Source organism: Macaca nemestrina, chromosome 11, assembly GCF_043159975.1.
Source record: "Macaca nemestrina isolate mMacNem1 chromosome 11, mMacNem.hap1, whole genome shotgun sequence".
In the NCBI taxonomy this organism is placed as follows: domain Eukaryota; kingdom Metazoa; phylum Chordata; class Mammalia; order Primates; family Cercopithecidae; genus Macaca; species Macaca nemestrina.
Window position 1 is genome coordinate 130,454,559 of NC_092135.1, and position 27,548 is coordinate 130,482,106.

Below are 27,548 nucleotides of genomic sequence, written 5' to 3' on the forward strand. Positions count from 1 at the left end.
GTGCCAGGGCAGCAAAGCCTCCCACGTGCCCCTTTCCCACCGGGCCCAGGCTCCTGGCATCAGTAGGCTGAACCCAGGCCCTGGCCCAGGCTGTGTGCTTCCAGCCTCCCCTCCTCTCGACACCAGAACAGAGCCTGGCCCCAGCTTCTGGGAAATATAGAAACAAATGAGTGAATTAATGAGTGACAGGGCGTCTTGTTCCACACAAGACACAGTGAGCAGGGGTTGGGGGAGGGGCTCCTGGCTGCAGGTTGCACACAACACTCACCCAGATGGCATCTGTACGCAAAACCCCACCCTTCCCTGAGCGACACCTGGTCCCACCCTGAGCTGCCTTTCTCAGGACCCCAACCCCAGCCTGGCCCAGCCCAGCCGCACCCTGCCACTCCCTTCAGCCAGTGTGGCTTCAAGTCAAGAGGCTGGGCGGGGTCAAGGTGGCAACAAGGGGAGAAGCCGGGACACAGTGCTCCCTGATTTAAACCCAGGCAGCCTGGAGTGCAGCTCATGCTCCACACCCGGAATTCCTGCCACCCCACTCTCCTGCTGCCCTCCAGACATGCGGGGGCCCTGGGTGCTTCTGCTGCTGCTGGGCCTGAGGCTACAGCTCTCCCTGGGCATCATCCCAGGTAATGAGGCTCCCCTAGCTGCTCCTACACACACACACAGGGCACCCCTCAGCCTAGGCTGACCTGATCTTTGCTCTCCCCCTGGCCAGTTGAGGAGGAGAACCCAGACTTCTGGAACCGCCAGGCAGCCGAGGCCCTGGGTGCTGCCAAGAAGCTGCAGCCCATACAGACAGCTGCCAAGAACCTCATCATCTTCCTGGGTGACGGTGAGTGAGCAAGGCCTGTCCATCCCCGCAGCCCTCACAGCCCCGGCGCCCGGACCCTCGGTGGTTCCAGGACAGCCCTGGGGCCCAAGCCTCACACATTTCTGTTCCTTCAGGGATGGGGGTGTCTACGGTGACAGCTGCCAGGATCCTAAAGGGGCAGAAGGAGGACAAACTGGGGCCTGAGACCCCCCTGGCCATGGACCACTTCCCATATGTGGCTCTGTCCAAGGTAAGGGCTGGGCCACCTTAGAGTCTTCCAAACAGAGAAGGGTATCCTGGCTATGGAGTGAGGTAGGACGGAGGGACCCTAAACAGCTGGGCCTCCAGTAAGGAGCTGGAGGCAGTTGGAATCCCAGAGGACAGAGATCAGGGTCTGTGTGTCTGCCCCAGAGAAGAGCTCAGAGTGTTTCTGTCCCCAGACATACAGTGTAGACAAGCATGTGCCAGACAGTGCAGCCACAGCCACCGCCTACCTGTGCGGAGTCAAGGGCAACTTCCAGACCATTGGCTTGAGTGCAGCTGCCCGCTATAACCAGTGCAACACGACACGTGGCAATGAGGTGGTCTCCGTGATGAATCGGGCCAAGAAAGCAGGTGAGCTGGGGCCTGCGGGATCAGGGCCAGGTCACAGACCTTGGTCACATATCCTGACCTCTGTCACCCTTAGGGAAGTCAGTGGGAGTAGTGACCACCACACGGGTGCAGCACGCCTCACCAGCCGGTGCCTACGCCCACACGGTGAACCGCAACTGGTACTCGGACGCCAACATGCCTGGCTCGGCCCGCCGGGAGGGCTGCAAGGACATCGCCACACAGCTCATCTCCAACATGGACATTGACGTGCGACCCCAAGGCCAAGGGTTGGGGCTGGGCAGAGAGTAGCAGGGGGCACCAGCTCAGACCCAGGCAACCAACAACCTGATCTGGGCCAGCAGGGTCTGGAGGTGGGGTTGGGGGCATAGAAGGTGCAGCCCAGGCCGGGCCACTCCCACAGCCTTGGGGAAGGGAGCCAGGGGCTGTGCAGGAGGAAGTGGCACAGGGCCAGCCAGGCCCCAAACACACATGCCCTATCCTCTGTTCCCAGGTGATCCTAGGTGGAGGCCGAAAGTACATGTTTCGCATGGGGGCCCCAGACCCTGAGTACCCTCATGACTACAGCCAGGATGGGACCAGGATGGATGGGAAGAACCTGGTGCAGGAATGGCTGGCGAAGCACCAGGTGATGGGGGCTGGCGGGTGCAGGAGGCACAGCAGGGGAAGGGCAGAGGTGTGGGGCTCAGGGCTGTGGGCTGAGGCCTGGCTCTCTCCCTCCCTGCAGGGTGCCCGGTACGTGTGGAACCGCACTGAGCTCATGCAGGCTTCCCTGGACCCATCCGTGACCCACCTCATGGGTAATGACCCCCTTCCTGCCCTGGCATCCCTCAGACAGCCTCAGATGGCACCTTCTGAACCCATGTGCACATCTGCCAGCACCCTCCCACCCCCAGCCTGCCAGTCACCATGGGACCCCTTGTCCCACAGGTCTCTTTGAGCCCGGAGACATGAAATACGAGATCCACCGAGACCCCACACTGGACCCCTCCCTGATGGAGATGACAGAGGCTGCCCTGCGCCTGCTAAGCAGGAACCCCCGCGGCTTCTTCCTCTTTGTGGAGGGTGCGTGGTGGCCCCTGGGGAGTGGGGGTTGGGGTTTGGAGCAGGGCAGGTTCAGCACCACCCTCTCTGGCCTTCCTGCAGGGGGTCGCATCGACCATGGTCATCACGAAAGCAGGGCCTACCGGGCACTGACTGAGGCGGTCATGTTCGATGACGCCATTGAGAGGGCGGGCCAGCTCACCAGCGAGGAGGACACGCTGACCCTCGTCACCGCTGACCACTCCCACGTCTTCTCCTTTGGTGCCTACCCCCTGCGAGGGAGCTCTATCTTCGGTAGGCCCCGGGAGAGTGGCAGGTGCTGCTGCATCAATTACGTGGGTGAAATCTGAGCCTCAGTCTCCTCCTCTGTCAAATGGGAGTAATGCTGGCACCAGCCCTGTAGGGTCTCCTGAGGACTAAGCCCCTGACCAGGCAAAAAGTGGCGGTTCCTAGCACGTGGGAGGCACTCCACAGCTGTGTTCAGCTCAACCACAGGGACCCCTCTCTCTGCAGGGCTGGCACCCGGCAAGGCCCAGGACAGGAAGGCCTACACGGCCCTCCTATATGGCAACGGTCCGGGCTATGTGCTCAAGGACGGCGCCCGGCCAGATGTTACCGAGAGCGAGAGCGGTGAGTGCCGCGGGGTCGCCCCCTGAGGGGGACCAGGGTGCCAAGGATGGGGGACTGGCGGGAAGGGGTCACCTTCTGTCTGCCTGGAACTGAACCTTCCTACCGGAACTGAACCCTCCTACCAGGGAGCCCCGAGTACCGGCAGCAGGCAGCGGTGCCCCTGGACGAAGAGACACACGCAGGCGAGGACGTGGCGGTGTTCGCGCGCGGCCCGCAGGCGCACCTGGTTCATGGCGTGCAGGAGCAGAGCTTCGTAGCGCACGTCATGGCCTTTGCCGCCTGTCTGGAGCCCTACACGGCGTGCGACCTGGCGCCCCCCGCCGGCACCACTGACACCGCACACCCTGGGCGCTCCGCGGTCCCCGAGTCCCTGCCTCTTCTAGCCGCGGCCCTGCTGCTGCTAGGGACGGTCACTGCTCCCTGAGTGTCCCGTCCCTGGGGCTCCTGCTTCCCCATCTCGGAGTTCTCCTGCTTCCCACCTCCTGTTGTCCTGCCCGGCCTCCACCCCGAATCGTCACCCCTGAAGTCACCACACAGATGTCCTGCCATGGAACCTTCACCTCCTCGTGCACCCTGGGGACTGAGCCCATGACACCAAAGCTGCCCCTTGGCTATTCCTGGACTCCCTACCCAACCCCAGGGACTACAGGTTGTGCCCTGTGGCTGCCTGCACCCCAGGAAAGAAGGGAGCTCAGGCCATCCAGCCCCCACCTACAGTCCTTGGTACCAGGCAGGCTCCCTTCCCGGAGAAGAGAAGCACCCAGACCCCGCGCCCAGCTGAACTTTGCTTCAGTCCTTGAATCACTTGTGGGACTTGAGGACTCGGGAGCTTCAGGATGACTGGAGAAGCGTGGCTTCCTGCCACCCGCCAGCCAAGGAGGCTGCTGGGGTGGGGAACCCCAGGGGGATTTTTGACACAGCCTTTGGCTGCCCCTCACTGAGCTAATTCCACACTCCTGTACCCCTCCAAGGGGCCCTCTGCCTCATGGCAGAGGCTTGCCCCAAATCACAACTACTCAGATGTTCCATACCTCCAAATGCCAATTTCAGCACCCAACTGAGATCCAAGGAGCTCCTGGGTGCAAGGCAGCAGTCGAGAGCCAAAGGTCCCTCCCCAGACATCTGGACACTGGGCATAGATTTCTCAACAAGGAAGACTCCCCTGCCTCCCCAGGGCCTCCGCTCTCCTGGAAGACAAAGCAATAATAAAAGGAAGTGTTTATAATCCCAGCACTTTGGGAGGCCAAGGTGGGCAGATCACGAGGTCAGGAGATGGAGACCATCCTGGTTAACACGGTGAAATCCCTTATCTATGCGCCTGTAGTCCCAGCTACCCAGGAGGCTGGAGCAGGAGAATCGCTTGAACCTGGGCAGCAGAGGTCGCAGTGAGCCAAGGTCATGCCACTGCACTCCAGCCTGGGCGACAGAGCGAGATTCCGCCTCAAAAGTAAATTAATTAATTAAAAAAATAAATAAACAAGTAAGAAAAGGAAGCGTTAGACAGTGTAATGCCAGTACGACTTCCTAGGAGAAAAATCGTGAGTGCCTGTGGGCACAGTGGCTGGAGGGGTGGGTAACACAGGCCAGGAGGGGCTGCTGAGGAGCAGACGATTGAGCAGGAGACCTGAACAGCGTGGGGCACAGCAGCACAGAGGCCCTGGGGCAGCGCCGGCAGGTGCTCTCGGAGGCCAAGGGCTGGATTAGAGGGTGGGTGGGTAGAGGGGTAAATCTGAGGGGTCAAGAGGGTGGGGAGCATGGGGGAGTGTGAAGTCTGAGTAAAGGGATGTGGTTGGAGGTCTTTGAGGAGGGCTGTGACCCGCCCTAGGTGGAAAATGAGTACTCTGGCTGCTGCCAGAAGGATCTTGTCTTTTGGGTGGACAGTGGGGTGGTAGACGGTAGTAGGTAGAGGTGAGAGCTGGGAAAGGAGCTGACTCCAGGTGTTTCTGACCTTCCGAAAGCATTCGGGAGCACCTATCCCAATACAGCCATGCTTGGTGAGTACCACACCTGCCCCAAGAGAACCTTGAAAACAATTTTTTTTTTTTTTTTGAGGCAGTCTCACTCTGTTGCCCAGGCTGGAGTGCAATGATCTTGTCTTGGCTCACTGCAACCTCCTCCTCCCGGGTTCAAGTCATTCCCCTGCCTCAACTTCCCAAGTAGCTAGGGGTTAACAAGTGTGCACCACCACGCCTGGCTAGTTTTTGTATTTTTAGTAGAGACGGGGTTTCACCATGTTGGCCAGGCAGGTCTCCAACTCCTGACCTAAGGTGATCCGCCCACCTCGGTCTCCCAAAGTTTGGGATTACAGGCATGAGCCACGCATCTGGCTGAAAAGAATTAAAGGTGAAATCAACCACATTTTCCAGCAAATTTTACACTATTACAAAAAATACAAAAATTAGCCAAGCCTTGTGGCCCATGCCTGTGGACCCAGCTACTCAGGAGGTTGTGGTGAGAGGATCATCTGAGGTGAGGAGTTTGAGACCAGCCCAACCAACATGGTGAAACTAAAACTAAAACTGGTCTAAAAACACGGTCTCTACTAAAACTACAAAATTTAGCCAGGTGTGGTGGTCAGCACCCAGCTACTTGGGAGGCTGAGGCAGGAGAATCGATTGAACCTGGGAGGTTGCAGTGAATTGAGATCACACCACTGCACTCCAGCCTGTGCAACAGACCCAGACTCCGTCTTACGAGAAAAAAAAAAAAAGGCAAGCATTTTGTGCTCACTAGAAATATTAGCATGATTGAATGCGACCTTGCACATGAAAATTAATTTAACATTGTAAAATATCTATTTGGCAGGTGTGGCGGCTCAACACCTGCAATCCCAGCACTTTGGCAGGAAGAGGGGGTAGGATCACTTGACTTCAGGAGTTCGAGAATAGCCTGGACATCATAGTGAGACCCCGTCTCTACAAAAACAACAACTGAGCCCAGGGAGGTTGAGGCTGCAGTGAAAGAAGATTGCTCCACTGCACTCTAGCCTGGGCAACAGAGCAAGACCTTGTCTGGAAAAATATATACATCTATTTGAGGACCTGGCTCTCTCAGGACAGTTTTTTGTTTTTTTGTTTTTTGTTTTTTTCAATTCTAGGTTTTAGTGGCTGTCATAAAAACATGGGAGGTGAACAGAAGGTAGACACCAGTAGCTGGCCTTACTAAAGCATCACACTCATTGTTACATTCCATTCACCAAATATGCAAAGGTTTGGGTAAAATCCAGCTAGTATACTTCTATCTTCCCAGTTGTCAGTGGGTTAGGAAGTTCCTCTTTCTAACCAATGCGGAGGTGTTGCATGTTTAGGTTTTACATGAGTGCTCACACCCAAGGACTTCTATATTTTAAAAGTGAAGACGTTTTAAAAACAGATTATTCTAGCTAGGCATTGTGGCTCATGCCTGTAATCCCATCCTTTTGGGAGGCCGAGGCAGGTGGATCACTTGAGGTCAGAAGTTTGAGACCAGCCTGGCCATCATGGTGAAACTCCGTCTCTACTAAAAATACAAAAATTAGCCAGGTGTGGTGGCAGGCGCTTGTAATCCTAGCTACTCGGGAAACTCAGACAAGAGAATTGCTTGAATCCAGGAGGCAGAGGTTGCAGTGAGCCGAGATGGCACCATTGCACTCCAGCCTGGGTGATGAGAGTGAAACTCCATCTCAAGAAGAGGAAGAAGGAAGAAGAGGAAGAGGAAGAGGAAGAGGAAGAAGAAGAGGAGGAGGAGGAGGAGGAGGGGGAGGAAAAAGATTATTCTGAAATTAGATCATTCTGTTCTCAAGCTTTCTTTTCCTGTGTAGGTATGAGTGTTTATGAGTCCAATACATTGTTTACCCCAAAATCAAGTGTCAAAATATTTTCAAACTTCTGCTCAAAAATATGCTCTTTCCTTAGCATGAGTTTTGTTTTGTTTGAGACGGAGTTTCGCTTGTATCACCCAGGCTGGAGGGCAGTGGCCCGATCTCGGCTCACTGCAACATCTGCCTCCCGGGTTCAAGCAATTCTTCTGCCTCAGCCTCCTGAGTAGCTGGGATTACAGGCAACCACCACCACGCCCGGCTAATTTTTGGTATTTTTAGTTCCAAAAGTTGATGAGTCGACCTGCTCCACGCATAATTTCAAGGTGGTCACGTTGGGGTCACCACTTGCAGCTTGTAGCTGCTGTGAACGCTGAGAGTGAAGTACTCAGACGACTCCAGCTGAGCGGGGCAGGGAGCAGCTCCTCTGAGAGAGTGCTGCCCCCAAATCTGTCCGCCAAGTATTTATTAGAGGGCTTGTTAAACTACAAACATCCACCAGATAGGTTTTTGCCGTGGGGTCATGAGGCACATATGGCCTTGTAAAAGCACTCAGACCACATTCTTAGGAGGCTGTTTTCAGCGCTCCTTATCACACATTCCACTCCTTGTCTTGTTTTCAAGGTCAAGGAGTTACATTCTCACGCACAAACAACGTACACACAATGCCTGAGTATTTTTCCATGCCTCAAGCTCAAATGCACCCCCCACATCTCCCCCTTCTTTAATTCTTAGAGCTTGCTGGTTATCTAATGCAAGGTAAGCGTCTATCCTTCTTCCCTGGTCATAAATGCTTTGGGCGGCAGCACAGAGCCATTTACAGAAGCCTAGCAATCAGATACAAAAAATAATATAGCGGCCATCACCCAAATGTGTATATTTAACTCAGGCAACCAAGTATTCGGGTTCAGTCATTGAAAGCCTTCTTGTAATTGCCGAAGGGTATTTGTTTGTAATTGCTGTGAGACCATTCTTCAAGTTGTTTCTTCAACTCAACCTCAGATGCTTTGTACATAAGCTTGAATATATTGCCGTGCACTCCCTCCACCACCCCACCCCCGCCCTCACTGCCTGCCGGAGAGCTGGGAATGGCTGCTCCCGCTGCTCCGCTAAACACCGAAGTTATCCCAGGTAAATTACTTACGACTTCCTCCCGCGCGTGGCCGCTGTGCCCTCCCTCACCTCCTCCCCTGCTTTCCCTTCCTCTCCTCTCGCGCACCCTCCTCCCGCGCGCAGGAACCCCTGGGCAAGGCCACTGCGCCCTGGGTCCGCGGCCCCTGACGGGGCGCTCCGGACGCGCACTCACACGGATGACGTAGCGCAAAGAGTTGCTGCAGTCCAGGCTGACCATGAGTGAGAAGAGCGCGACGGTGCTGTACACGCCCTGCACTTTTTACAGCAGCTGGTTGAAGTCCCATCCCGCAGCGACCCCCGGGCGCTCCGCCACGCCACACTGCGCAGGTCCCAGCCCCCTCAGTCGTCGATGATCTCCAGCCTGGGCGGCGGGTTCAGTCGTTCGATCTCGCGCATCTCGAGGCACAAGCAGAAGAAGGCGTGCACCTAGTGCTGGGCAGCGCCGCTGGGTCCACCCTCGGGCCGAGCCAGCAGGCGCCGCAGGCGCTCCTCGTTCTGCTCGCCAATGGCCGCAATGGTGCCATAGGTGACCTTGTCGTCAGGGATGGCGTGGCGCCTCAGCCACCGCCGCAGGCGAACGAGTAGAAGTCCTGGCATGGGTCGATGCTGGCGTCCAGGTTGGCTGCCAGGAAGCGAGCGGCGCACGCAAAGGCCTTGCGCTCAGGACAGCCTTCAGGACAGGCGCCGCCGCCGGCCGCGACCGAGCCCAGGTACCTGAGCGCCAGCATAGCCGCCAGGATGGAGCAGAGGCCGGCTGCAAACACCAACCCGACAGCAGGCTCACCGCAAGCTGCTTCCAGCGCTGCAGCCCGGCCTGGGCCCGATGGCCTGGGGGCAGAAAGGCCCCGCAAGCGCCCCCAGCGCCGCAGTGACTCACATACTTGACCTCCTAGAACTCATCGAGTGCGCCATCAGCGAATACCAGGACTGCATGGCGCCGAGGCCGCTGGGGTGCAGCCCTGGGCCACCTGGGCTACGCCATGCGCGTGACCGCCTGCCTCCTCGTGGGCCTCAGCGTGGCTCCTGGGGCCTCAGCTGCCAGAAGGACAGAGGCAAGCTCATGAGGCGCCGCAGCCCGACGGGGTTCTCAGGCACTGCGAGGAGAGGAATAGGCCAGGGTGCAGAGGCCCCAGCCGCAGGCCTAATTCACTGGGGAAACCAGGGACCAGGAGGGCTCAGCGGGGCCACCACCTCCGCGTGCACAGTGGAGTCTTCTCCCCTGTCCCCCTCTCTGCACACACGTGCGGGTCCCTGGGTTGGGAGGGCCCTGATGGGAAGGGGGAGGCGCTGGGCACGGGGCCTGGCACGTAGTGGGCCTTCACTGAAAGGCCCGTACCTCTTCCCTTCGCCTTTCTGGTCCAGGACCTGCCCTAGCCAAGGCCGGCCGGAATGTGGGGGAAGGAGCGGAGGCTGGAGTGAGGAGGTGCGGTCAGGAGCGCGCCTATGCTGCACTTTCAGTTTTCCACGCTGAACACAGAGGCTCCACAAAGTGGCCAAAGAACCAAACTTTGTACTCGCGGAAGTCCGCGGGATCGACCACTCCAACCCCGCTCGCTGGCTTCCTCCGCTCAGTGGCCCGACGGCCCACCTGCCCCTTCCCCAGGGGGGAGCGCCAACGCCCCAGGGTCGTGGATACACAGCCCACCCCCTGGGCGGCCCTGATGGAGACCGGCTCCGTCCCTCACCCACCCCCGCTCCCCGTCTGTGACCCCGACCCGAGCCACTCCTGACTTCAATAGGTTCTCCCCAGAATCCAAACTTGGGCGAAGTTTCACCTCCCGCGGGGCGCGAGCAGACGAAGCCGGGAGGCTCTGCGCAGTGGCCGAGATGGTGGTGACTGCTGCAGGGATTCGGCGCCATTTACCTGGCAAGTGCGCACCTGAGCAGGACCTGGCCTAGCGGGCCCGCTAGGAACCAGAGCCTGAGCCTGAACAGAGCTGCACGGGCAGTTGCTGTCTCCCAGCGCCCCCTGCCTTTTCTGCCGCCGAGCCGCCAGCCCGCGGGGTCCAGCCCTGTCCCAGGACCAGTAAAGGCAGCGGGTACTCCTGGGCGGGGTCCCTTCGGATCCCGCGTCCCCAAGCTGAGCTGCCCACCAGCCGGCTAGAAAGGTGCTGGAGCTACGCAGCTGGGGGCCACCGTGCCCCAGCCCACAGCCCTAGAGCACCGCTCTGGGAGGACTCCTCCTAAAGGATAAGGGAACCGTAATGGGAGTGCCTGGGCTGCCCGCACAGCGCCGGCGCGGAGCGCACCTTCACCAGGGACCTTCCTTGTCCTCCTGGGAACCCCTGTACAGGATCTCCACGGGGCGTCTGGGCTTCTGGTTGGCCTCGCTTTCTTCCCCCAGTTCCTGACCCAGGGAGAGCAACGGAGCACCCTGCCAGAAGGCGGCCTGGGGCTGCGAGTGCGGCCCCCATGATAGCAATGCACAGTTGAACCAGAGCACAGCAATCGCAGCCTATCGGAGATGACGTGGGTTTAGCCTCTGACCACATAGCCCTGGTCACCCTGCACAGACTGCCAATAAAGAGGGGTCCGAGGCCCAGCTCCTTGGCTCCCCTGCAGTGTCTCCAAAAGGGAAGCTGAGGCTGTGGGTCAGTGGGTAATGCCAGTGGTCCAGGCTCCAGTTCCACCTTGCACAAAGACCTTCCTAATCTTTCACCACAAAATACTCCTGTCCAACCTCAGACTGGTGCCACTCTTTTCCTTGATCCTTGTAGCCAAGGATAAATATTTCAAAACAATCCTGTGATCCTCCTCCCTTTTCCTTTTAAAACCTTTGTCTTCCTTCACCTCCCTAAATTCACACGTACTTTCCTATGGCCTGCTTATTCCCGTTGCAATACCTATTTCCAAAGAAAGTTCATTTTATTTTAGAGTCTTTCTGTATTTGTTATGCAGTGTCACATAGTGGAGCCAGAAGTGGGACCACAGTGAATTCAGCTTGGGCGAATCAGAGTCTCCTGGAATCTAACGCAGCATTGACTGAGCCCTCTGCAGACTGCCCTTGCCAGGAGTTGATTTTCTGTTCTGGTGAATCTCCTCAAATACCCAGACTCCCTCCCTTTGGTCAGTTCCTTTTTACTTTATCCTGGATGTGATTTGGTTATAAGGCTCCCTTAAACAAAGGACCTTTCATCCCTCCTGGGAGTATAAAGTTTGGGTTTCTTTCTTTTTTTCTTTTTGCTTGTTTACTTTTGGCAAGCACTTTCTGGTGTAAAGAGAAGTACCCTTCTGGTTTGAGCACTCTGATTTCTACAGAATTAACGTTCTGTCTGCGAGGCAAGTCTTTTCTGGTGAACTCACTTTTGGTTCTGCATGCCTGACTGAATATTTTGTTTGATGTGCACACCTTGGTTGAAGTTTTGTGAGCACTCTGATTTTGGTTTGGTTTCCCACATCTTTAAATGATTTGGCTTTTTTTTTTCTTGCTTGTTCCTGAACATCTTCTGATCATCCCACAGCAAAAATAAACATAAATAGTTTAGCACCATAGGAATTCTTAAAACACACATACACATGGTGAGGGTCGGCCCCTCCAGGTGGCTCCTGCCTGTAATCCCTGCACTTTGGGAGGCTGAGGTGAGAGGATGGCTTGAGCTAAGGAGTTGGAGACCAGCCTGGGCAACACGATGAAACCCCCCCTCTAAAACAAACATGAAAATGAGCTGGGTGTGGTGGTACTCACCTGTCACAGCAATCTGGGCCCACATTCAGGAGAAATGGACTTGGAGAGCAACCAGAGTGCTCAAGGGTGTGTGATGTGTGCAACAATGGTGGACTGTGACGGTTACTACGGGACTGAATGAAGGGGGAAGAACTCAGAAATGAAAACAAAGGCAAAAGATACTGCTCTAAAGAAGGGGCCAGGGAGCTCCTTGCTTCTAGTGAGCAAGGGCCTTGAGCTTCCACAGCCCTTCGTATTTACTGGCTAGCAAGAGCAGGGAGGAGCAGCTAATGATTGCTCACCTGCTTGATTGATCACAGGTTTACATTATTGTTATCAGGCTTCAGATGTGCCCAATCACAAGAAACACTGCGCCTGGGGCGTGACTGCTGTCAGCATTCCTTCTGGGCAGCAGAAGCAGTTTGTCAGTTTGTCAACAACCTGTTTCATGAGAACAGTTTGCTCTTTACTCACACAGCCTCCATGGTATACTGAGTTGATCATGACCATCATTTTTTTAGCCTCCAATAGTGGGCAAAACAGACTTCTCCCCTTGTGGAGGGCACAGTCCAGTGGAAGAGGAATGTTTTTCATGCTGGCCTTCAAACTGTGGGGAGTTGTTGGAATAGGACAACGGGCTTAGGAAGGCCTTTCCTAGAAAGTGTGGTTTGAGCTGAGAATTAGGGATAACTAGGAGTTAGGCTGATAAGGGAGGGGAGGTGGTGATTGGAGGAGAAATCATCTGTCTTTGTCCGAGATTACCCTGCATTAGGGCAGTAGCTGACCCTTTTCTGGGATCACCCAAGGTGGGATAGCGGGTGGAGGAGACATGTGGACTGTCGAAACCAGTAGATTCTGAATCCTGTCTCTGCCATGAATCCTGTCTCTGCCATGTCCTACTGTTTGGCCTTGGGCAATTTACTTGTCTCTCTGTTGCTTCTGATAGAAAAGGAGGGTGGTGAGAGGGATTCAAGTTGAAGAGAGACAAAGTTAATCATGTTTTAAAGTGTTGGCTTTGGCTGCTGTGGGGAGATTGGATTAGAGTGGGGGTGTTAAGAAAAAGGGAGAGACTTGGATTTCTGGTGAGAATCAAGGTAGCTGAGGCCAGGGTTTGGTGCTGTGGGTGGGGAAGAATAGAAAGTGATCCTTTTTTTTTTTTTTTTGAGATGGAGTCTCTGTCTGTCACCCAGGCTGGAGTGCAGTAGTGTGAACTTGGCTCACAGCAACCTCTGGGTTCAAGCAGTTCTCCTGCCTGAGCCTCTTGAGTAGCTGGGATTACAGGCATGAGCCTCTACACCTTGAGGCTCTTGCCACCACGCCCAGCTAATTTTTGTATTTTTAGTAGAGATGGGGTTTCACCATCATGGCCAGGCTGGTCTTGAACTCCTGGCCTCAAGTGATCTGCCCACCTTGGCCTTTCAAAGTGCTGGCATTATAGGCGTAATCAGAAGTGAAAATTAGGCCAGGTGTGGTGGCTCACGCCTGTAATCTCAGCACTTTGGGAGGCTGAGGTGGGCGGATCAAGAGATCAGGAAATCAAGACCATTCTCGCCAACATGGTGAAACTCCATCTCTACTAAAAATACAAAAATTAGCTGGGTGTGGTGGCAAGAGCCTGTACTCACAGCTACTAGGGAGGCTGAGGCGGGAGAATTGCTTGAACCCAGGAGGCGGAAGTTGCAAGGAGCCGAGACCATGCCACTGCACTCTAGCCTGGCGACAGAGCCAGACTCTGTCTCAAAAAACAAAAAATAAAAAAGGAAGTGATAATTAATTGGATTTGGTCGGTGAGGGAGTGGTCAAGGGTAACTTTCAGGTTTCTCTCTTCTGTTATTATAAGTAAAAAAGAAGAATGGCTGAACTTCATTAATATATTTTCCATTTTTGTGGTCATGCAAAAAATATTTTCCATCTATTCCATTTAAAGACTAATAACAGGCCAGGTGCGGTGGCTCACACCAGTAATCCCAGCACTTTAGGAGGCTGAGGTGGGCAGATCACCTGAGGTCAGGAGTTCAAGACCAGGCTAATCAACATGGTAAAACCCCATTTCTACTAAAAATACAAACATTAGCTGGGCATGGTGGCAGGCACCTGTAGTCCTAGCTACTTGGGAGGCTGAGGCAGGAGAATCATTTGAACCCACCTGCGGGGATTGCAGTGAGCCAAGATTGCACCATCGCACTCCAGCCTGAGTGACAGGGCAAGACTCCATTTAAAAAAAAAAGGTCGAAGAAAGCCAAGCATCCATCAACAGACAATGGAAAAACTGAATGGGGTCATCCACCCAATGAAATATCATGCAGCCTTGAAAAGGAAGGAGGCCCTGAAGAAGATTCTGTTACAACGTGGATGAACGGTTAGGACATTACACCCCGTGAAATATGAAAGCCACAAAAGGACAAATACTGTCTCCTGTAAAATAAGATTCTTAAAAACAATAACAAAGAGCACAAATACACATGAACACACTTCTCTGAGGTCCCTAGAGGAATCAAATTCATAGAGACAAAAGTGGAATGGAGGTTACCTGGGACTGGAGGAGGAGCAGTGGGTTAGGGTTAGAGTTGGGTTTAAGGTTGGGGTTGGGGTTAAGGTTGAGTTGGGGTTTAATAGGGACAGAGCTTCAGCGTTTCAGGATGAGAACGTTCTGGAGATCAGCTGCACAACACTGTGCATGTACTCAACACTGCCGCCCTGTATACCTGAAAATGGTGAAGGAGATAAATTTCATGTACCATGTTATGTAGCACAATTCAAAAATTGGTTCAAGAAGAAAAGACTCCTCCAGCTCCATCCACCCCAGCCCAACCACAGCAGCCCCTTCTCCACTCAGGCCTGTTTACCTCAAACCCCAGGCTTGGCCCTCAGAACCCAGGGGACCTCACCTGCTGCCCAGCCTCTGCCTGCCCTGCCCCACTCCACACCACGCCCAGGGCCTCCCCTCATGCCGAGCTTTCCCGGGTCCTCCCGTCTGCATCCTGCCTGGCTTCCCACTGGTCATCCTGGGGCTCTCAGGGAAGATGTCACCCTCCATGGACCATTCCTACCTCCTGCTTGTTGCCCCCTTAGTTCCCTCTACCTCCTGCTTCATCTTGCTTAGAAATATTCTTGCCTAAAGGTCAGAGGAGACTCACTAACAGGCAGGCCCTTAATTAATTCATTGATTCACTCCAAAGTCAGAGCCAGTCAGGAGCCATCCTGAGTATTTTTTTTTTTTAAGATGGTGTTTCACTTTGTCACCCAAGTTGGAGTGCTGTGGCACCATCTCGGTTCCCTGCAACCTCTGCCTCCCAGGTTCAAATGATTCTCCTGCCTCAGCCTCCCATGTAGGTGGGATTACATGTGTGTACCACCATGCCGGCTAACTTTTTTTCATTTTTATTTTATTTATTTTTTTTGAGAGAGTCTTGCTCTGTCGCCCAGGCTGGAGTACAGTGGCGCAATCTCGGCTCACTGCTACCTCCGCGTCCCAGGTTCATGTGATTCTCCCACCTCAGTTTCTCGAGTATAAGGGATTACAGGAGCCGGCCACCACACTGGGCTAATTTTTGTATTTTTAGTAGAGACAGGGCTTCAACATCATCGCCAGACTGGTCTCAGACTTCTGAAGTCAGGCGATACGCTCGCCTCAGCCTCACAAAATGCTGGGATTACAGGAAATAGCTACTGCACCCAGCAGAGTTTCGTGTTTAAGTTGGAATTTTTGACAAACTATAGATTCGCATGTAGTAGTAAGAAATAATACAAGAAGGCTGGGCGTGGTGGCTCAAGCCTGTAACCCCAGCACTTTGGGAGGCCGAAGTGGGTGGATCGCCTGAGCTCAGGAGTTCAAGATCAGCCTGGCAACATGGCAAAATCCCAACTATATAAAAATAATACAAAAAATTAGCCAGGTATTGTGATGTGCACCTGTGGTACCGGCTACTCCTGAGGCTGAGGTGCAACGATAGCTTAAGCCTGGGGGGCAGAGGTTGCAGTGAGCTGAGATGGCACACTGCACTCCAACCTGGGTGACTGAGAAAACATCTCAAAAAAAGAAAAAGAAAGAAAATAATAATAATAATAATAATAACATAAGAAATACCGGGCTGGGCACAGTGGCTCACACTTGTAATCCCGGCACTTTGGGAGGCCAAGGTGGCTGGATCACGAGGTCAGAAGATCGAGACCATCCTGGCTAACATGGTGAAACCCCGTCTCTACTAAAAATACAAAAAAATTAAAATTAGCTGGGCATGGTGGCAGATGCCAATAGTCCCAGCTACTCGGGAGGCTGAGACAGGAGAATGGCATGAACCCGGGAGGCGGAGCTTGCAGTGAGCCAAGATAGCGCCACTGCACTCCAGCCTGGCTGCAGAGCAGAACTCCGTCTCAAAAAAAAAAAAAAAAAAAAAATACCAGCTGGGCGCAGTGGCTTATGCTTGTAATCTCAGTACTTTGGGAGGTCGAGGCAGGCGGATCACCTGAGGTCAGGAGTTTGAGACCAGCCTGACCAACATGGAGAAATCCCATCTCTACTAAAAATACAAAATTAGCTGGGTGTGGTAGCGCATGCCTGTAATCCCAGCTACTCCATACGTTGAGGAAGGAGAATCACTTGAACCTGGGAGGCGGAGGTTGCAGTGAGCCAAGATTGTGCCACTGCACTCCAGCCTGGGTAACAAGAGTGAAACTCTGTCTCACAAAAAAAAAAAAAAAAAAAAAAAAAGCCTTGTGCACTTTGCTTAGCCTCCCTCAATGGCATAATCTACAGTGATTATTCAGATTTCCCCAGTGTTCGCTGTATTCATGTGCATATGTGTGGGAGTGTGTATACAATTTTATCACCCAAGTAAGTTTGTGTAACAGCACCATAGTTGAGATACTGAAGTGCTCCAACCCCACGGGGTCGCTTTTATAACCAGGCCACCTCTTTCCTCCACCTCTTCCCCTGTCCCTAATCCCTGGCAATCTGCTCTGCATCCTGTATGTCTAAAATTTTGTTATTTCAACTAAGTTACATAAATGCAAACAAACAACATGTGATCTCTTGGGAAGGGTGTTTTTTCATTCGACATAACTTCTTGGAACTTCATCCAAGCGTGTGCCATAGCTGGCTCCTGCGTAGTGCTGAGCACTATTTCACAGGGTGGAAGCACCACAGTGTGTTTAACCAACCACCTGCTGAAGGAAGTTTGGGAAGCTTTCAGTTTTGGCTTTTATAAATAAAGCTGCGATGAGCATTCGTGGGTAGGTTTTTTAGTGAACATATGTTTTCATTCCTCTTGGATAAATGGCCAGGGCTGTATGGCGGTTGCATGTGTAGTTTTTGGAGAAACTGCCAGCTTGTTTTGCAGATTGGCTGTACCATTACGTGTCCACCAGCAAGCTGAGGGACTGAATTTTTCAGCATACTTGCCAGCATCTGGTGTTGTCATATGTTTTATTTTAGCCGTTCTGATAGCTGTGTAGTGGGAAGTTTCTTTCAACGCTCTTCTTATGATGACCTTAAGCGATCCTCAGCTACAGTTTGCCCTGGTTTCCTAACTCAGGCCTGTAATCCTAGCACTTTGGGAGGTTGAGGCAGGAGGATCCCTTGAGGCCAGGCTGGGCAACATGGAGAGACCCTGTCTTTACAAAAAATTAAAAAATTACTCAGGTGTGGTGGTGCCTGGGACGCCTTTCGTCCCAGCTACTCCAGAGGGTGAGGCGGGAGAATCACCTGAGCCCAGGAGTTTGATGCTGCAGTGAGCCATGTTTGAGCCACTGTATTGCAGCCCAGGTGACATAGGGATACCCTGTCTCACAAAAGAAGAAAAAAAAGAAGAAGAAATATCAATAAACGTGTGTGAAAAAGTGTCCACCAATGTAGAAGAGACCACACTGGGTGGGGTGGTATCCCAGATCCCACGTTGGCATAGATTTAAAAGTCCACCCCTAGGGAGCTGGAGGGAACTGGAGGAACCAATAGGAGCATCGTTCTGAATGTTCAGCTGTGTACATCCCACGAGACAGCAATTCTGTCCTGGGTAAGTGTCCTGGAGAAACTTGGCACACGTTTCAGGAGGAAAGCACCAACGTGTACAAAGTGGCATCGTCTAAATAGTCAGACATTGAAACAGCCCCAAATGTTGATTGACAACAGAAAAGATAAAAGGTCAGTAGTTTCACAATTAGAATAGTATACAGCAATGGATATAATCAGGCTTTTGTAACAGGCAACAGATTAAATGAATCTCACAGACATAAAGCTGGACAAAAGATGCAAATCACAAAAGAATACATAGGGTGGAACATATCTTTTATGTATATAAAGTTTAACTGGGAAAAACTAAACTATATGAGGGATAAAACTATGAAGAGGAAATGAGTATCAAAAAATTCAGGGAGACCAGGTGCAGTGACTCATACTTGTAATCTCAGCACTTCGGGAGGCCAAGGTAAGAAAGAAGATTGCTTGAGCCCAGGGGTTTGAAACCAGTCTGATCAACACAGGGAGATTCTATCTCTAGAAAAAATTTAAACATTAGCTTTGTGTGGTGGCACATGCCTGTACTCCCAGCTACTTTCAAGGCCGAGTTGGGAGGCTCACTTGAGCCAGAGTGTGAGGCTGCAGTGAATTACGATCCTGCCACTGCACTCCAGCCTGGGTGGGAGAACAAGACTCTGTCTCTAAACAAACAAACAAAACAAAAACCAACCAACAAACAAACCCAACAATTCAGTTTCCTTTGGTGACAAAGGAAGAGATAGGGTTATGAATGGGGAAGGTATGGGGTGGGCTGGGGAGATCCTGGTCATAGTCCATTTCTTCCTTTTTTTTAGATGGAGTCTCGCTCTCACTCAGGCTAGAGTGCAGTGGTGCAATCTTGGCTCACTTCAACCTCCACCTCCCGGGTTCAAGCAATTCTCCTGCCTCAGACTCCCGAGTAGCTGGGACTATAGGCACATGCCACCATGCCCAGCTAATTTTTTGTATTTTTGGTAGAGACAGGGTACTGTGTTGCCCAGGCTGGTCTCGAACTCCTGAGCTCAGGCAATCTACCCACCTCGGCCTCCCAAAGTGCTGGGATTACAGGCGTGAGCCACCACACTCACTGTCACAGTCCATTTCTTGATCCAGGTGGTGGTTTCTTCAGTGTTCAATTCTGTAATTATTCTTTAGGTCATAGCTTTCTGTTTTAAGCACTATGCTTAAATGTTTGATACATCTCAAAAAGAAGGAAAGAAGAAGGAACACGCTCGCAGTTTCATTTAGATTAGATGTGTCTGTTCCAGCTACATTTCCCATTTTCATCTCAACCAGCATTTTCTAAAATGTGTCATATACATATTGCCAATCTGTGCCACTCCCGATGATGTTAGGTGCTGTGGGGGATTTTTAGCTGCTATCTAGGCATGACATTAAATAGCATTGGACTTCACAATAGCATTGGACTTCACAATGAGAAAGTTATTAGTTTTTTAATCTTTTCCATCCCTTCTGATAATGTCAAGGAGAGAATCTCAGTTGGTTCTATGATGTCTTCACTACCACCCTAACTTTGCCATCTCCCTTTTAACAAAATAAAGCATGCTGTAGACTCAAAGCATCTAAGGAAATTGTAATAATATTGCTTTTTAGTCAGTTTGCTGGCAGGAGATGGCAGTCTTCTATTTTTAGTAGCTACAAGTTTCTAATAAACTTAAGGAAAAACTGAGCTTATATAAAGAAAAATATTCATTGCCAGGCACGGTGGCTCACACCTGTAATATCAGCCCTTTGGGAGGCTGAGGCTAGAGGATTGCTTGAGGTAGGCAGTTTGAGACCAACCTGGCCAACATGTTGAAACCGTGTCTCTACTAAAAATACAGAAATTAGCCAGGTGTGGTGGCACGTGCCTGTGATCTCAGCTCCTTGGGAGGTTGAGACAGAAGAATTGCTTGAACCTGGGAGGCAGAGGGTGCAGTGACCTGAGATCATTCCACTGCACTCCAACCTGGGCAACAGAGCAATATTCCATTAAAAAAGACATATCTTGGCCAGTGTGGTGGCTCACGCCTGTAATCCCTATAATCAGTATTTTACAGATGGGAACCATTTATAATTTTATGTATATCAGTACAACCCCAATATATTTGGTACTTCTATAAAATTTTAAGAAGCCAAAAACACACTTATATTTACGTTTGGCAATTTATGTTTTTGTGTTTTACCTTATTTGGAAATGCCCCATATATTTAATGAGTATCTGTCACTTAATGTAATATAACATGACTTTAAGATTTCAAATTCTGACCGGGCAGTGGCTCACTCCTGTAATCCCAGCACTTTGGAAGGCCAAGAGGGGAGGATTGCTCGAGACCAGGAGCTGGAGACCAGCCTGGCCAACATGGTGAAATCCTGTCTCTACTAAAAATACAAAATTTAGCTGGGCATGGTGGCACATGCCTGTAATCCCAACTACTCGAGAGGCTGAGGCACAAGAATCACTTGAACCTGAGAGGCAGAGGTTGCAGTGAGTCAAGATGGTGCTATTACACTCCAGCCTAAGCAACAGTGTGAGAATCTGCCTAAAAAAACACAAAAGCAAAACACACACAGCAATAACAACAAATTCTATGAAAAGCTTATTTATAGACATGTATGCCATGTACAGTTACCTAACTTATATTTTTAAGAACTATATCCCCATTAGTTTTGAATACTGCGATATTACACAAAGCTAATCCTAATTTTAGGTTATTCTCCTGTTTACGATTTTTGTAGCCTGTGACTCTCAGATGTTCACCTAAGAACCTTAAAGTTAAATAAATAGGTATTTTGCCAGTAACTTGTAAGACAAAAGTTGTTTTCATTAAAGCAGAAATGCTAAATTAGTTTTATTGATCAAAGAACTCCACAAGCAAAGATCACTCTGTTTTTAGGTTGGGTTTAAAGTTTTATGACCTGGAAGCATCTAGCAGAGACATGTATAATCCTACCTGACCTGCAAACCCAGGGGAAAATGTACGCTGCAAATGCTAAAGATGGATGTGCGCAGTGGCTCACGCCTGTAATCCCAGCACTCTGGGAGGCCGAGGTGGGTGGATCACTTGAGGCCAGGAGTTCGAGATCAGCCTGGCCTACATGGCAAGACCCATTCTCTATTACAAATACACAACAATAAGCCAGGGGTGGTGAGGCGTGCCTGTAGTACCATTTATTCAGGAGGCTGAGGCATGAAAATTACTTGAATCTGGGAGGTGGAGGTTGCAGTGAGCCAAGATTGCACCCCTTCACTCTAGCCTGGGTGACAGAGCAAGACTCTGTCCTAAAAAAAAAAAAAAAAAAGAAGGCTGGGCGTGGTGGCTCACGCTTGTAATCCCAGCACTTTGGGAGGCCGAGGCGGGCGGATCACAAGGTCAGGAGATTGAGACCATCATGGCTAACATGGTGAAACCCCGTCTCTACTAAAAATACAAAAAACTAGCCTGGCGTAGTGGCGGGTGCCTGTAGTCCCAGCTACTCGGGAGGCTGAGGCAGGAGAATGGCATGATCCCGGGAGGCAGAGCTTGCAGTGAGCCGAGATAGTGCCACTGCACTCCAGCCAGGGGGACAGAGCAAGACTCTGTCTCAAAAAAAAAAAAGAAAAGAAAAAAAGAAACAAAAGAACATACTAAATATATTTGTATTTTTTTCAACAAATTTAAAATCAGCTTATTTATCAAAGATGTAGTGAAATCACATGAACTAAAAGGTATCTGGGTTCATTACTATGCTATATTTGTATATGTGTATACATGTATTTACATATGTATACATGTATTTATGTGTCTACACATGTGTACATATACATACATAGATATGTGTGTGCGTGTATATATGTATATTTGTGTGTATGTATATATATCTATATTTGAGAAAGGGTCTCACTCCATCACACAGGCTGGAGTGCAGTGGTGCAATCACAGCTCACTACAGCCTCTACTTCTGGAGTTAAAGTGATTCTCCCGCCTCAGCCTCCCAGGTAGCTGGGACTACAGGCACATGCCACCAAGGCCCGGCTAAGTTTTGTTGTTGTTGTTTTTTTGTAGAGATGCAGTTTTGCCACGTGGCTTAGGCTGGTCTTGAATTCCTGAGCTCAAGCAATCCACACACCTCGGCCTCGCAAAGTGATAGGACTAAAGATGTCTGACACCACATCCAGCCTATATACATATTTTTTTAGAGATGGGGACTTACTGTGTTGCTCAGACTGGCCTCAAATTCCTGGTCTCAAGTAATCCTCATGCCTCATCCCTCTGAGTAGCTGGGAATACAGGCATGCTTCACATGCCCTGCTCACTGTATATTTTAACAAGTTTAATTTATCTTTTTTTTTTTTTTTTTGAGACACAGTCTCGCTCTGTCACCCAGGCTGGAGTGATCTCGGCTCACAGCTGCCTCTGCACCCACGGGTTCAAGCGATTCTCCTGCCTCAGCCTCCTGAGTAGCTAGGATTACAGGCACATGCCACCAGTCCCTGCTACTTTTTTTTATTTTTAGTAAAAATAGGGTTTTGCCATGTGGCCCAGGCTGGTCTTGACCTCCTGACCTCAGCTGATCCACCTGCATTGGCCTCTCAGGTGCTGGGATGACAGGCATGAGCTACCGTGTCCAGCCACCCTGAATGGAATTCCTTAAGGGATTTCTGGCTGACTATGCCAGATTTCAACTTAGAGACACAACATACAACATGCAAAAACATACATACATAGATAGAAACATAAATAAGACCTTATAGCTTTCATTTTAGAATTTTAGTCATGAGACAGCAAAACACTGTAATACGGACTCACAGATGTATAAAACACAGTTGGATCCAAATGAGATTTCTGAGAAAATGGGAGAGTCCCAAAGCTAAACTTTAAGATTGTTCAGGGCCAGGCACTGTGGCTCACACCTGTAATCCCAGCACTTTGGGAGGCCAAGGTGGGCGTATAACCTGAGTTCAGAAGTTCAAGACCAGCCTGGCCATGATGTTGAAACTCAGTCTCTACTAAATATTCAAAAATTAGTCAGGTGTGATGGCAGGCATCTGTAATCTCAGCTACTCTGGAGGCAGAAGAATCACTTGAACCCAGGAGGCAGAAGTTGCAGTGAGGTGAGATAGTTCCATGGCATTCCAGCCTGGACAATAGTGAAACTCAGTCTCAAAAAATTGTCATTAGTCCGATCAGCGATCGTATGAGGGCAGTGAACCAAAATTTTGGGTAAAACAGTTTCGTTTTCTTTTCTTTTTTTTTTTTTTTTTGAGAAGGAGATTTGATCTTGTTGACCAGGCTGGAGTGCAATGGCTCGATCTCAGCACACTGCAACCTCCACCTCCAGATTCAAGGGGTTCTCCTGCCTCAGCCTCCCAAATAGCTGGGGTTACAGGCCTGTGCCACCAAGACCGGTTAATTTGTATTTTCAGTAGAGACGGGTTTCCCTATATTGGTCAGGTTGGTCTCGAACTCCTGACCTCAGGTGATCCGACTGCCTCAGCCTCCCAAAGTGCTGGGATTACAGGCATGAGCCACCACCCTCGGCCCATTTTATATTTTCAGTCTTTTCCCAATGCACCTAAAATAGACAGCTCTATTCAGCCCCAACAATGTTAGCACACTGGACTTCAAGAAAGAGGGAGTGAGAATTAGGAAGAAAGAGAGGAAGAACTCAGGACAAGTGATTTCAGTACTTTGTGACTCATTCTATGTGGCTGAAAAGTTTCCATGGTCGTACCCAATCCCCTTACCACGCATCTCAAAGTTTCTACTCTTATGTGGCCACCTAAGCTTTACAAAATCAACTCCGCTGCCTTCTACAACATTCCAGGTACGCTCCAGGCTTCTTCTTTCCTGCGCTGATTTAGACTGGGAATGAGCCAATGAGTGGGGGGTAAGGATGATTTGTATCCAGAATCCTTTTTTTATAAAAGCCCTTTCGGAGTAGCTGTTCCATCTGTGGTTGCATTTCCGCCATTCCCTCATGGCATTGTTTTTATTTAAAAAGGCATTTGCTGTTGGCAATATATCTTGTCTGCTATATCTACCTTTTAGTGGGACATGAGAAAAAATGAAAGAAGTGGTTTGTGTATTACCCTATTGGAACAGCACCTGGCAAATACCTTCAGCTGAGCCATGTTGGGAACATGTGTGCTTTCAGCCCACTGTGAAGCAAACCTCCCCCGCTGGGTAAATTTGCTGTAACACAAATTTCTTCCAATCTTGGGCAGTGTTTTCTCTACATCTCCCAAAGGTGTTTGCTGACAAAGAAATGCCTTTCGGTTTGTCGACAGATCATTTACTGTTCACTGTTTCTGTTACTTTTCCTGCAGCAGAAAGAGTAAGTGTCTGCTGACTGGTAGGTGTTTTTTGTCTCATGCTATCATGCAAGAAACTTTAGACCAGCTTTCCAAACATGTATCGTTGCTTAGGAAAATAGCAAAAAATACTGGGTTGAACTGCATATAACTTTAAACATTGATGAGGTCTGGTGCGGTGGATCACGCCTGTAATCTCAGCACTTCGGAAGGTGGAGGCAGGCAGATCACTTGAGGTCAGGAGTTCGAGATCAGCCTGGCCAACATGGAGAAACCCAGTCTCTATTAAAAATACAAAAATTAACCAAGCGTGGTGGCAGGTGCCTGTAATCTCAGGCACTTGGGAGGCTGAGGCAGGAGAATCCCTTGAACCTGGGAGGCAGAGATTGCAGCGAGCCGAGAACCCACCACTGCACTCCAGCCTGGGCAATAGAGCAAGAATCCATCTAAAAAAAAAAAAAAAAAAAAAAAAGATGGAAACAAATTGTGTGACTTTTTCTTCAGCTCTGGAAGCTTAGTTTTAGAGGCCTTGACAACCATGAGGATTTCACAGTACTGATCAATATATTCTTCAGGCACAAGGCACCCGAGGCAAGCTTCAGCAGTAACCACAGAATGGGGGGACTCAGAGAGTTTTGTTTGCTGATTTTTTATATCAGGGGCTAACGTCTGGTCACGTCTGTACCCCAGGTGACCTGAGCTTTGCCAGGAGTGGTAAGGAATTCTCAGCTCGCCCTTCTGCTGTGGGTCACCCGCTCTGGATTCTTGGTGTTAGTTGCAGATTATTTGCAGGAATCTTCCGGGAGCCTCTTGGTCATTTTGGAGGTTGAGTTTGGTGAAAACTAAATCATACAATTGTAAAGCAAAAATAAACTTCTAAGGCCCTCCAGCCATCTGAAAGGCCTTCCTCCTTGGCCAGGGCACTCTAAAATTTAACCTCAAAGACTGGTTCAGGCCCTGAGGAGAAGGGGGGTTCCAACATGCCTCATCATCCCCTCCAGCATTACAGCAGCACAGACCTTAAGTGTGATGAGAAACATTGACAGTCTATTCTCTCTGAAGCCTGCTACCTAGAGGCTTCAACTGCATGAGAAAACTTTGCTCAACACAACATCTTACCATAACCCCGATATTCCTTTCCATTGATAATAACTCTTTCAACCAGTTGCCAATCAGAAAAAGTTTAAATCTACCTATAACCTGGAAGCCATTCTGGACCAAACCAATGTATCTCTCAAATGTATTTGATTGATGTCTCATGTCTCTAAAATGTGTAAAACCAAGCTCGCCCCAACCACCTTGGGTATATGTTCTCAGGATGTCCTGAGAGCTGTGTCAGGGGTTATGGTCCCTCATATTTGGCTCAGAATACATCTCTTCAAATATTTTAGAGTTTGTCTCTTTTCGTCGACATAATCCATCAATCCACTTAGGCAGCTGCATTGAACTCTAATGCTCCCCAGTCCACTGAAAGATGTATGTGGGAGGGGGTACTGTGTCAACCCCTGGCCTGGGGCACCCCATTTTCTTCCCCCAGGACACCCGAGAACCACCTAGGGTGGGTGCCTGCATGAAGGGTGAAGGAACCAGCATGGAACTCACTATTAAACAGGAGAGGTACACATTCCTGTCTTGGGGCGCCCCCTGCCCAGGGCTATGGCAAGGCATGTGGTGAGCCCAGCACACAGTAGGGACTCAGGAGGGCCTAAAGTCCTTTTAACCAAACCCCAAGGTTGAGGTTGGTCCCAAACTACTTGGACCAAGGCAGGCCACTCAGGCTGCGCAACTCCCTGTGAGCAGGGGCGTCTCACTCCCTGCAGAGCACAGACCCCAGAGGGCACCACAGGTTCAGTCCCCACAAGACCTGGAACCTCCTTAAGGCCCTGCCCCTGCACAGATCCAGTGATTGGCACAGGAAGCCTCGTGAGCAGGAGAGAGGTGCACGCTTCCTGTAGCCTCTTGGGAGGACTCAAGGAAGTTCCCTGCTCGGCCCCTCTCCTAGCTTGGGTGCTGATGATGCATGTGATGGTGCCCTAGGCCCTCCTGGGTCCAGAACAGGTATCCCTACCTGGTTAGCATCTGCATGACTATACTCCAGCCTGGGCAACAGTGCAAAACTCCATCTAAAAAAAATAGATGGAAACAAATTGTGTAACTTTTTCTTTGGCTCTGAAAGGGGCTTCACCCCTAGAGGAAGCCCCCCTAAATCCCAGCCTCCCAAAGGGGCCTTCAGATGCCTAGTGTGGGATTTACTATGTGGGACTTTCAATTGCACCCTCTGACCTAAGGCAGGCCCCAGGCCTACTGACTCCATCCAACCAGAGCTTCCTGCTTCGCTACCAGGGCACACACCAGACCCCCAACACCAAGAAGCAGCTGAAGTTCTTCTTGATAGAAACTTGCCATCCGGGATGCCACTGGGCATGCATTGGCCAGGGTATGTTATGACTTGACTGCTGAAGCCAGGTTTGGAGCCTGGACTGCAGTGTCATGGCAGTCCAGGGAGGGTGTAGTCAGTGGGAAACCCACCCACATTCAGACCCAAGGGGTGTAGAGACACACTCCATTCCCATCTGGTTCTTGTTGGGTAGATGGAAGGCAATGAGAACCTGTGGAGGGAGCATCTCTGTAGGAAGGTGGAGTGAGCTGGGAGGCACACACCTCCTCCACCACTACCCTCACATCCTAGCCTCCTCATCCTTGAAGGCTGTCCTGGTGGCCCAGCCACAACCATTTCCTGACAGTGCATCTTCTGTGCCATCCCTGGGCTGGGCCACCAACCTGTCTGCCCACACCCAGTGAGCCTCCTCTGACCCTAAGGTCTGGGTCAGGCACCCCCATGGACTTGTCCACTTCCTGCCCAGTCTTCTTGACTAAGCACTGGATGCTGAAGCGGATGCTGTTCAACTTGTTCTTGTAGTAGGTCTTGCTGTGGACTTCAAACTGCGGGAGCACGGGCAACACTCAGCCGCACACCAGGAGGGGGCTGCCAGCAGACAGCGCCACAACCTGGCCATGCAGGCCACCTGCCCTCCCAGGTGCCATTAGCAGAGGGGCTGTGGTCAGGTTGGACAGGCAGGGACACAGTCCCACCTCATAGTCCTTGTCCAGGGACCCAGTTTGAGCAGGAAGTCCAGGTAGCCACCATCATCACCATGTACTGAAGCTGCGGGCTGGAGGTCAGGTGAGTGAGGGTGAGGCCCTCACTGGTTGCCAGAGGGCTGAGAAATTGCGGCTGGGCTAAACACCAAAGTTACCCCAGGGAAATTACTTACGCCCTCCTCCCTACCTCTGCCGCTGTGCGCTTCCCTCCTCTCCCCTCCCCTGCTTTCCCTTCCTCTCCTCTGGCGCTCAGGGACCCCTGGGCAAGGCCACTGCGCCCTGGGTCCGCGGCGGGTGGCGGGGTGCTCAGGGGGCGCACTCACACGGATGACGTAGCGCGGAGAGTTCTGTTATCCAGGCTGACGGTGAGCGAGAAGAGCGCGACGGCGCTGTACACGCCCTGCACTTTTTTTTTTTTTTTTTTTGAGACGGAGTCTCTTTCTGTCGCCTAGGCTGGAGTGCAGTGCC

General features: G+C 51.1%; 1 protein-coding gene, 1 long non-coding RNA gene and 1 pseudogene across 3 annotated transcripts; 1 reads left to right on the forward strand and 2 right to left on the reverse strand.

The window, feature by feature from the left end:
- The first annotated feature begins 465 nt into the window (after window positions 1-465).
- Window positions 466-4,785, forward strand: LOC105473919 (alkaline phosphatase, germ cell). The gene is made up of 11 exons (XM_011728117.3): window positions 466-626; window positions 716-832; window positions 946-1,061; window positions 1,252-1,426; window positions 1,500-1,672; window positions 1,917-2,051; window positions 2,151-2,223; window positions 2,354-2,488; window positions 2,570-2,761; window positions 2,981-3,097; window positions 3,223-4,785. Exons 1-11 carry the CDS (start codon window positions 557-559, stop codon window positions 3,519-3,521), a joined length of 1,602 nt encoding a protein of 533 aa, XP_011726419.2. The 5' UTR covers window positions 466-556; the 3' UTR covers window positions 3,522-4,785.
- A 2,113-nt stretch (window positions 4,786-6,898) lies between these two features.
- LOC105474008 (endothelin-converting enzyme-like 1 pseudogene) lies at window positions 6,899-9,386 on the reverse strand (annotated as a pseudogene).
- A 4,716-nt stretch (window positions 9,387-14,102) lies between these two features.
- Window positions 14,103-27,483, reverse strand: LOC105473918 (uncharacterized). 2 transcript variants are annotated; one of them, XR_011609623.1, is made up of 4 exons: window positions 27,072-27,366; window positions 26,760-26,921; window positions 26,047-26,101; window positions 14,103-14,396 (listed from the first exon to the last, which is right to left on the reverse strand). It is a non-coding gene; the product is annotated as an uncharacterized lncRNA (long non-coding RNA). The 2 variants fall into 2 exon arrangements; XR_011609624.1 differs by lacking the exons at window positions 26,760-26,921; window positions 27,072-27,366 and adding an exon at window positions 27,404-27,483.
- Between the last annotated feature and the right edge of the window lie 65 nt (window positions 27,484-27,548).

Excerpts from the sequence above, each read along its gene's own strand:
- LOC105473919 (XM_011728117.3), top strand. The coding sequence starts at position 557 with ATGCGGGGGCCCTGGGTGCTTCTGCTGCTGCTGGGCCTGAGGCTACAG. Across the intron at positions 833-945 it reads CATCATCTTCCTGGGTGACG|GGATGGGGGTGTCTACGGTG; the intron begins GTGAGTGAGCAA and ends CTGTTCCTTCAG. Across the intron at positions 1,062-1,251 it reads CATATGTGGCTCTGTCCAAG|ACATACAGTGTAGACAAGCA; the intron begins GTAAGGGCTGGG and ends TTCTGTCCCCAG.